This window comes from Lissotriton vulgaris, chromosome 4_1 (assembly GCF_964263255.1).
Source record: "Lissotriton vulgaris chromosome 4_1, aLisVul1.2, whole genome shotgun sequence".
Lineage (NCBI taxonomy): Eukaryota > Metazoa > Chordata > Amphibia > Caudata > Salamandridae > Lissotriton > Lissotriton vulgaris.
In genome coordinates, this window is record NC_141691.1 from 91,112,744 (window position 1) to 91,123,218 (window position 10,475).

The 10,475-nt window shown below is 46.8% G+C and overlaps 1 protein-coding gene across 1 annotated transcript in view; it reads left to right on the forward strand.

Annotated features, from left to right (window-relative positions):
* The window catches only part of OPHN1 (oligophrenin 1), a 702,970-nt gene extending 693,058 nt beyond the window's left edge, over nt 1-9,912 (forward strand). The window contains exons 23-24 of the mRNA XM_086918347.1: nt 2,275-2,319; nt 9,164-9,912. Coding sequence (XP_086774473.1) covers nt 2,275-2,311 — 37 coding nt within the window. The 3' untranslated portion in view covers nt 2,312-2,319; nt 9,164-9,912. The remainder of the gene's footprint in view (nt 1-2,274; nt 2,320-9,163) is intronic.
* Nucleotides 9,913-10,475: the final 563 nt, after the last annotated feature.

Sequence of the window (10,475 nt, forward strand, 5' to 3'; positions counted from 1 at the left end):
TCTGGTGTCAGAAACAACATCTTCACCCTTACACTTCGGCTCTGCATCAGATTTTGCCATATATCCTATCGCTGGCTAAATCTGGATTGGCTAATTCTTCTGTTAAAGTTCATCGGGCAGCCATCTCGAGGTTCAGACGGACGTCTTCAGGTCCTTCGCTTTGGTCCGCTAGGATTGTCAAGCAGTTCTTGAAAGGCCTGTTCAGAGTTTTTCCTCCAGTCCGTTCTCCACATGTCTGGCAACTTAATTTGGTCTTGGCTCAGCTAATGAGAGCACCATTTGAACCCATTCACAAAACGGACCTTAAATTCCTGTCTTGGAAGGTAGCTCTTCTGTTGGCATTGACATCGGTCAGACAGATTAGCGAGCTCCAGGCGCTGACAATCGTGGAGCCCTTCCTACAATTCAAGCAGGATGTCTTGATCCTACGGACAAATCAAAAGTTCATCCCGAAGGTTCCGTCTGAATTCCATCTGAATGAACCATTGATTTTGAAGTCTTTTTTCCAGCGACCTACTACTCCAGCAGAGAGGTCCTTATATTCTTTGGACGTTCAGAGGTGTCTAAAGTACTATTTGGAGCACACAAAACCTTTTAGGAAATCCTCACAACTGTTCGTCTCCTACAGTGCCCCGCGGAAGGGATTTCCGCTGTCCAAACACCGCACTTCTCGCTGGATCTCCAGTGCTATTCAGTTCTGCCATCAAGAAGCGGACAAACCGCTCGAGAGAAGAGTCCGTACACATTCCACAAGATCAGTGGCATCGTCAGTGGCTCTATTTTCAGGAGTCCCTATCAAGGACATCTGCAGGGCAGCGACGTGGAGCAGTACACATACCTTCACGAAGCACTACTGCCTGGATTTTTATACGAAGAATGATACAGCTGTTGAACAGGCAGTCTTGAGGAATCTTTTTCAATGAGAGGTGAGCTTTCCCTACAATCCCTCCTTCCTGTGTTGCACATTTTGTATCACTTGTGATAGTCCTTGCTAATGTAACAAGTATATATTTATATATTTGATTTTCCAATGTGAGTATCTGTGTGGCAAGGTGTTGATATTCTTGTAACAAAATGTGCGTTTAGGGCAAACTGCTAGCTTCTCTGATACAAAGCATGGGAATCTATGAAAGTTCCAATACTGGGGCAAGAAAACAAGTTACTTACCTGTAACTTTGGTTCCCCAGTATTGGTAACTTTCATAGATTCCCATGCGCCCACTCTCCTCCCCTGGTAAAGCTCTGCCTTTTTCCTGAGCTAGTGGCTGTTGCACAGCGGCTACGAAAATCTTAGACTCTGAGGCTCTCTCAGGAGGGTTCTAAGGGGTGAGGCAGTTCTGATTGGTTGTTACAGAATTATTGGTCTCTTTTACAAAAAGAGGCGGATAATCTAGAAAATGAGATGAGGCCTAGGCCTAGTTTTCTCTTTTGTACTTACTGCTATGGTATTGTTTATTTACCGAGGCTCCCATTCCGACGACGGGGGAATGATACAAAGCATGGGAATCTATGAAAGTTACCATTACTGTGGAACCAAAGTTATAGGTAAGTAACTTGTTTTCTTACTTTCAAAAATAAATTATGGTAAAGTAATATTCTGAGTACTTTCAATAGTAAATGATATTAAGTAATATTGTGATAACTTTCAAAAGTAAATGATGTTAAGGTTATATTCTGATTAGTTTCAGTATTTAATTATGCTAAAGTAATCTGCTTTTTTTTAATAGTAAATGATGCTAAAGTAATGTTATGATTACTTTTAATAGTAAATGATGCCTAAGTGATATTTGGAGTAGGACAGCAGCACAACCACTGCGTAAAATCACTGTGATAACCAATGCTGCAACTGTGGGAAAAAAACGTATTACATTATTAAATTATTACGTTTGCTCATTGGGAGGAACATGCTTTAGTCGTAACAGGTTTCCTGAGTGGCACCTGTGCAGTGCTTAGTCAAGTGCCAGATATGAATCCCCAGGTGAAAAGAGGGACTTTGTGGTGACCAGCGATGTGTGGCATTGGTTAAGATGGAAGGCACGTTTCTCTTCCCTCTGGGCTCTGCCTTGCTGTGTACCACTGAGGTATGTGCATCATGATGGCCTGTTTGTTTAGGGCAGGTGTTCTCTAATCTATTCCTGTCACTACTAGCGCTAATGATGGTTCTTAACAGTGTTAAAACTATTCATTGGGTAGGTACTGCCTGGAAACTGCAGCCATTGCACAGTATAATGATGTAGAAGTTATTCTTATACTGTTACCTGTCTTTTATTCACAGCTCCCCTCAAGTCCGGCTCTTGTCCGAAGAAAGCTGAGCCTTCAGGTATTGTATATCTCTCGCTGTCTTCTTATATACTTTTACCTCTCTTGTTTTCAAGCTTTAGTCATTAGAACTCATTGCCCCCTGTTAAATCTCCATATCATAGAGTTCTCTGTTGCTTTGTGGCTATGATTGCATGGTATAAGGTGCATGTAAGGCCCCCTGGATTCCTATAGCAGAGGGCCAGTTAAAAATACCCTTTCTTAGCAAGTCCTAAACTGTACACGTGCCAGTTACGAAGGCCCTTTCTGAGTGAGGCAAGTGGGCCTGAGCTCCTTTGGTATAAAAGTGCCAGTTACCAATACCCTTTCTTAGCTTGGCCAGTCGACCTGAGCTCCTATGGTATACAAGTACAGTTAACAATACCCTTTCTTAGCGAGATGTCCTTTCTCAGCAAGGCCAGTGAGCCTGAGCTCCTATGGTTTACAAGTGCAGTTAACAAAACCCTTTCTTAGCGAGATACACTTTCTCGGCGAGGCCAGTGGACATGAGCTCCTCTGGTATACAAGTGCAGTAAACAATAGCCTTTCTTAGCGAGGCCAGTGGGCCTAAACTCCTATAGTATACAAGTGCAGTTAACAATACTCTTTCTCAGCGAGACCAGTGGACCTGGGCTCCTATGGTATACAAGTGCAGTTAACAATACTCTTTCTCAGCGAGACCAGTGGACCTGAGCTCCTATGGTATACAAGTGCAGTTAACAATACCATTCCATAGCAAGGCCATTGGGCCTGGGCTCCTATGGTATACAAGTGCAGTTAACAATACCCTTTCTTAGCGAGGCCAGTGGGCCTGAGCGCTATGGTATACAAGTGCCAGTAAACAGGACCCTTTCTCAGCGAGGCCAGTGGGCCTGAGCTCCTATGGTATACAAGTGCCAGTTAACAATACCCTTTCTTAGCGAGGCCAGTGGGCCTGAACGCTATGGTATACAAGTGCCAGTAAACAGGACCCTTTCTCAGCGAGGCCAGTGGGCCTGAGCTCCTATGGTATACAAGTGCCAGTTAACAGGACCCTTTCTTAGCAAGGCCATTGGGCCTGGGCTCCTATGGTATACAAGTGCAGTTAACAATACCCTTTCTCAGCGAGGCCAGTGGACCTGGGCTCCTATGGTATACAAGTGCAGTTAACAATACCCTTTCTCAGCGAGGCCAGTGGACCTGAGCTCCTATGGTATACAAGTGCAGTTAACAATACCCTTTCTCAGCGAGGCCAGTGGACCTGAGCTCCTATGGTATACAAGTGCAGTTAACAATACCCTTTCTCAGCGAGGCCAGTGGACCTGGGCTCCTATGGTATACAAGTGCAGTTAACAATACCCTTTCTCAGCGAGGCCAGTGGACCTGAGCTCCTATGGTATACAAGTGCAGTTAACAATACCCTTTCTCAGCGAGGCCAGTGGACCTGAGCTCCTATGGTATACAAGTGCAGTTAACAATACCCTTTCTCAGCGAGGCCAGTGGACCTGAGCTCCTATGGTAAACAAGTGCCAGTTAACAATGCCCTTTCTCAGCGAGGCCTGTGGGCCTGAGCGCTATGGTATACAAGTGCCAGTTAACAATACCCTTTCTCAGCGAGGCCAGTGGACCTGAGCTCCTATGGTATACAAGTGCAGTTAACAATACCCTTTCTCAGCGAGGCCAGTGGACCTGGGCTCCTATGGTATACAAGTGCAGTTAACAATACCCTTTCTCAGCGAGGCCAGTGGACCTGAGCTCCTATGGTATACAAGTGCAGTTAACAATACCCTTTCTCAGCGAGGCCAGTGGACCTGAGCTCCTATGGTATACAAGTGCAGTTAACAATACCCTTTCTCAGCGAGGCCAGTGGACCTGGGCTCCTATGGTATACAAGTGCAGTTAACAATACCCTTTCTCAGCGAGGCCAGTGGACCTGAGCTCCTATGGTATACAAGTGCAGTTAACAATACCCTTTCTCAGCGAGGCCAGTGGACCTGAGCTCCTATGGTATACAAGTGCAGTTAACAATACCCTTTCTCAGCGAGGCCAGTGGACCTGAGCTCCTATGGTAAACAAGTGCCAGTTAACAATGCCCTTTCTCAGCGAGGCCTGTGGGCCTGAGCGCTATGGTATACAAGTGCCAGTTAACAATACCCTTTCTCAGCGAGGCCAGTGGGCCTGAGCGCTATGGTATACAAGTGCCAGTAAACAGGACCCTTTCTCAGCGAGGCCAGTGGACCTGAGCTCCTATGGTAAACAAGTGCCAGTTAACAATACCCTTTCTTAGCGAGGCCAGTGGGCCTGAGCGCTATGGTATACAAGTGCCAGTTAACAATACCCTTTCTCAGCGAGGCCAGTGGACCTGAGCTCCTATGGTATACAAGTGCCGGTTAACAATACCCTTTCTTAGCGAGGCCAGTGGACATGAGCTCCTATGGTATACAAGTGCCAGTTAACAATACCCTTTCTTAGCGAGGCCAGTGGATCTGGGCTCCTATGGTATACAAGTGCCAGTAAACAGGACCCTTTCTCAGCGAGGCCAGTGGGCCTGAGCTCCTATGGTATACAAGTGCCAGTTAACAATACCCTTTCTTAGCAAGGCCATTGGGCCTGGGCTCCTATGGTATACAAGTGCAGTTAACAATACCCTTTCTCGGCGAGGCCAGTGGACCTGAGCTCCTATAGTATACAAGTGCCAGTTAACAATACCCTTCCATAGCAATGCCAGTGGGCCTGGGCTCCTATGGTTTACAAGTGCAGTTAACAATACCCTTTCTCAGTGAGCCTGAGCTCCTATGGTAAACAAGTGCCAGTTAACAATGCCCTTTCTCAGCGAGGCCTGTGGGCCTGAGCGCTATGGTATACAAGTGCCAGTTAACAATACCCTTTCTCAGCGAGGCCAGTGGGCCTGAGCTCCTATGGTATACAAGTGCCAGTTAACAATACCCTTTCTCAGCGAGGCCAGTGGGCCTGAGCGCTATGGTATACAAGTGCCAGTAAACAGGACCCTTTCTCAGCGAGGCTGGTGGATCTGGGCTCCTATGGTATACAAGTGCCGGTTAACAATACCCTTTCTTAGCGAGGCCAGTGGGCCTGAGCGCTATGGTATACAAGTGCCAGTAAACAGGACCCTTTCTCAGCGAGGCCAGTGGACCTGAGCTCCTATGGTATACAAGTGCCGGTTAACAATACCCTTTCTTAGCGAGGCCAGTGGGCCTGAGCTCCTATGGTATACAAGTGCCAGTTAACAATACCCTTTCTTAGCGAGGCCAGTGGGCCTGAGCGCTATGGTATACAAGTGCCAGTAAACAGGACCCTTTCTCAGCGAGGCCAGTGGACCTGAGCTCCTATGGTATACAAGTGCCGGTTAACAATACCCTTTCTCAGCGAGGCCAGTGGACATGAGCTCCTATGGTATACAAGTGCCAGTTAACAATACCCTTTCTTAGCGAGGCCAGTGGGCCTGAGCGCTATGGTATACAAGTGCCAGTTAACAATACTCTTTCTCAGCGAGGCCAGTGGACCTGAGCTCCTATAGTATACAAGTGCCAGTTAACAATACTCTTTCTCAGCGAGGCCAGTGGACATGAGCTCCTATGGTATACAAGTGCCAGTTAACAATGCCCTTTCTTAGCGAGGCCAGTGGGCCTGAGCGCTATGGTATACAAGTGCCAGTAAACAGGACCCTTTCTCAGCGAGGCCAGTGGGCCTGAGCTCCTATGGTATACAAGTGCCAGTTAACAATACCCTTTCTCAGCGAGGCCAGTGGGCCTGAGCTCCTATGGTATACAAGTGCCAGTTAACAATACCCTTTCTTAGCGAGGCCAGTGGACATGAGCTCCTATGGTATACAAGTGCCAGTAAACAGGACCCTTTCTCAGCGAGGCCAGTGGACCTGAGCTCCTATGGTATACAAGTGCCGGTTAACAATACAAGACAAGTGTCATCAAAGAAAAACAGGCTTGCTTTTCTAAGCTCACAACGTCCCTTACCTCCTCTAGGGATTTATTTAAAGTCGTTGACTCTCTGTGCTCCCTACAAACTCCTGATCCCATCACAGGTTCCCAAGAGCGGTGCGACAGGATCGCGCAGTTCTTCCATACTAAAATTGCGGACATTTATAACTCAGAGAGCCCAAATGAGCCTTTTTCCTCTCCCGACCCAACCTTCCTTAGAATGTTGGGGAAAAGTTCCCTCGAAGATCCTGTCCGACTTCCCACCCCTTACCCTTGAGCAATTAGATTCTCTCCTAAACAGAACCAATTCAGGCTCGCCACTGGATCCCTGCCCTTTGAAGATCCTGAAAGAAAGTAGGGAAACCCTGTAGCCCCCTATTTTGGAGATAATGAATTGTGCCATGACTCAGGGCATTTTCCCAGCTGATTTGAAAAGGGCCATAGTCCAGCCGCTGCTTAAAAAGCCGACTCTGGATCCTGAAATCCTCAAAAACGTTCGACCAATATCGCTGCTGCCTGCCCCAGCTAAAATGCTTGAATTCCATCTTAATCAGCATTTGACTTCCTTTCTTGAGGTCTCTGGGTTTTTGGACCAATCTCAGCACGGCTTCAGAAAGTTCCATAGCACCGAGTCGGCTCTCACGGTAGTGGTCGACAATATTCGATCTAAGGTTGACCGAGGCCAGACTATTCTGCTGGTCCTACTCGACCTGACTGCAGCTTTTGACACCCTATCTCCTTTGACTTTAACAGCTCGGCTAAAGGAGATAGGGGTGGAGAGCCCAGCACTGAGCCTCCTGTCCTCTTTCCTCAGCCAAAGAGAACAGAGGGTCAAGCTAGGAGAGCTCCTCTCCCCTGCTAAGCCCGTGCAATGTGGGGTTCCACAGGGGTCTGCCTTGAGTCCGACCCTTTTTAATATCTTAGTGGCCCCACTTGCTAGGTTAGTAAGTTCGCACGGGATGGAGGTGGTGTCATACGCCGATGACACGCAGATCATGGTGTTCCTCTCCCACTTGGTGAGTACCTCCGCACTCAGCTTCAGGAACTGCATGCAGGCAGTCTCCGAATGGATGATTCTAAATTCACTGAAGCTGAACGGAGAGAAAACCGAGGTCTTGATCTTCGGCAAAGATCAAGACATATGGTCCAGTGACTGGTGGCCCCCCTCCTTGGGAGTATGTCCTGTGCCTGTAAAATCAGCCCGTAATCTGGGCGTGATTATTGATACGTCACTGGCCATGACGCAGCAGGTTAACCGAACTGTGTCCACCTGTTGGGGAGTCATTAAGATTCTTAGGAAAATAGCCCATTATCTCTCCCCCCAAGCCCGTAAACAGACCGTGGTTGCCCTTGTGGCATTACGGCTGGATTACTGTAACGCACTGTATGCGGAAATAAATAAGAGCCTTATTCAACGCCTTCAGACCGTTCAGAACGCGGCTGCCAAATTTGTCCTGGGCGTCCCTAACACCTCCTCTGCTACTCTCGCCAAGAAGAGTCTGCACTGGCTCCTGATTCACCTTAGGATCACTTTCAAAATTCTATGCCTGGTCTTCAGTGCTCTATCAGGTGGAGGTTCAGAAGCCATTGGCTCCCTTCTTGTCCCTTACACCCCTAGCAGAAGCCTTGGTTCTGCCTCCAAGAATCTCCCATCTGTCCCTCGAACAAACAGAGTCAGAAAGGGTGGCCCCAAAACTGTGGAATGACCTCCCTTCCGAGTTAAAAGCACAATCCTCTATGGCCCTTTTTAAGAAAGCATTAAATACGCGGCTCTTCATCGAGGCCTATCAGTAGCATGCTCTCTAACTCTGGACTATGTTTGGTTAGGCGCCTTGATGCCCGTTGGGCAAAGTTGCGCGTTATATGGTGTGTTTCATTCATTCATTCATTCTCAGCGAGGCCAGCTCGCCTAAGCTCCTATGGTATACAAGTGCAGTTAACAATACCCTTTCTTAGCGAGGCCAGTGGACATGAGCTCCTATGGTATACAAGTGCCGGTTAACAATACCCTTTCTTAGTGAGGCCAGTGGGCCTGAGCTCCTATGGTATACAAGTGCCAGTTAACAAAACCCTTAGGCGCTCCTGTGAATAATTTAAAAAATGCATGATTTTGACTATAACATCTGTATATTTGAATCCATTATATTCTGAATATTGTGCTCTGCAATGTATTGTATTTGGAGATCTTGAAATAAAATGGGAGTGGGAGGATGGTGGGTTAACCCCCCTCCTTCAAGTGCTTTTAGCCCTAGTTTGAAACCTAAGATCCCATGCATGCCTGTACTAGAGGGATAGAGAGGTGCAGGGTCCTACGGTCATTTCAGGGTTTAATTGATGGAGTATGAGAAAGAGAGAGATCTTCCGTAAACCGATGTGCATCACCCGAGCACCCCCTCCAAGCAAGCCACTGAAAGCCTGCTCAACGAGGGCCCTCCTGCCTCTTAATATAAAAGGCTTTCCTCCCGCTCTCCTCCTTCAAGCCATTGTTGTTGCTCTAAGTAAGTACGCCTTCCAAATTGCTTGTGTTTACGCCTAGAGCAGGAGGAGGCCGGTCTAATCAGAAGTATAATTAAGAAAACAAACCTGTTTATTCCAGTCTAATGACCTGTTACTCACATAGAGCTTTTTATTCCTTGGAAAGATGTCAAAAAGCCTTGCAGATTCGTTTTGATGTGTTTGATTTTGTTAAGTGCACCTTTCCTATTATTGTAGTTTCAAAATTTTAAAATCAAAAGCTGTAGACAGAAAAAAGGGCCTCTAAGCTCGATTGGGTTCCCAGCAACTTGTCCAAAAATGAAACCGTGCACCAAGAGATTTGATCACGCAGAGATTTTGGGGTATGAGGTTCTAAGGGACCTGCACATTTTAAAATATTTGTACCTCAGCAATTTGGTGAGTAAAAATATTCAATGTAGACTTTTTTCGTTTCAGGCACTGAAATGGCTGCCTCCTGGCAGGCTCCAGGGGAGACTACCAACTTCTTAAACAGATTGTTCCAGGAAGGATTTATTTCGACTTAATGGCCATTTACAGACTCAGTCATTAATTCTGAATGAAGGAATCATAAAGAAGAAACACAATTTGTAACTTCAATGGTTATGGGATCCTGAGTGATTCCCTCTGTTAAGGAGTTTTGTTGACTACCATGTTGTGTGGTGAAGCAGAAAGTGAAGATGGACTGGAAAGTGCTGGACAAGCTTTCCAGAGCACTGTCCCACCAGTGACATTATTTGCTTCTAAAATAATGATCAAGTTGTTTTCGAAGGACATACTGACTGAGAGCTTGGGGGCAAGGGCTGCACAAACCGCGACTCTGTAGTGCTTTATTTGAATGGATGCCTACGGCGGTATTTGCAGTCCTTCTTGAACTTCCAACAGAACAACAATCCCTTGTCATGGGCAAGTCAATGGAGAAGTCTTTGGTTGAAAAGTAATTGATTAATGGTGATGCTCCCCACTCCAGGTCCTACAAGGGCGTGTCGACTCAGTCAAGTTGGTGATCGGCGTTCCAGATACTGACTGCTGCCGTTACTTGGACCGCAAGCCTTTCTTGTATTGACAGTGATATTTATTCCGTTTATAAGCATTTATTCCGTTTGTAGCACAGGTGCTATATGTTCGTAATATATACTTTGTAAGAAATGTGTCAAAATGAAGGCTTTGGGTGTGGAATGATAGAATGTGGATTTTCATTTGACAACAACTACCTTACACACACACTCTTCATCTACATTTGTCTTGAGTGGATACACAACACCCTCGTTTGTCTTCTACAGATGCACTCACAACCCGGCTATATTCTCCAGATTTGCTACTGACTAACAATACTTATATTCTTATTTGACAGACTCACTTCCCCCAGTACTTTCTACAGAGAGTGTGTTCCAGGGCGTTCACAATATACATTCACTCACTCTTCTCTGTGGAGAAGTGTGGCTCAATGGTTAGAGCGGCAGACCCTGATGCAGAGGTCTGGCCCGGGACCAGGGTTCAATTCCTGCCTCGACGGGTCTTGGGCTCAATTTCCTCGGACCTGACAATTCTCGCCTCGGTGCCTATTCTAATCATGGGTCACACGCTGCAACTCTGGGCAATAGCTTGCTTAATCTCCACAACGGCCCCAACAGCGCTGGGATGCCTGGCTTCACCTTGGGGGTGCCCAGGAGTGGACATTTCACAGGGAAAAGCCAGGAAGGGTTCCACAGCGGTATGAGGACAGCGCCAGGAAACTCCAGTTGGGGTA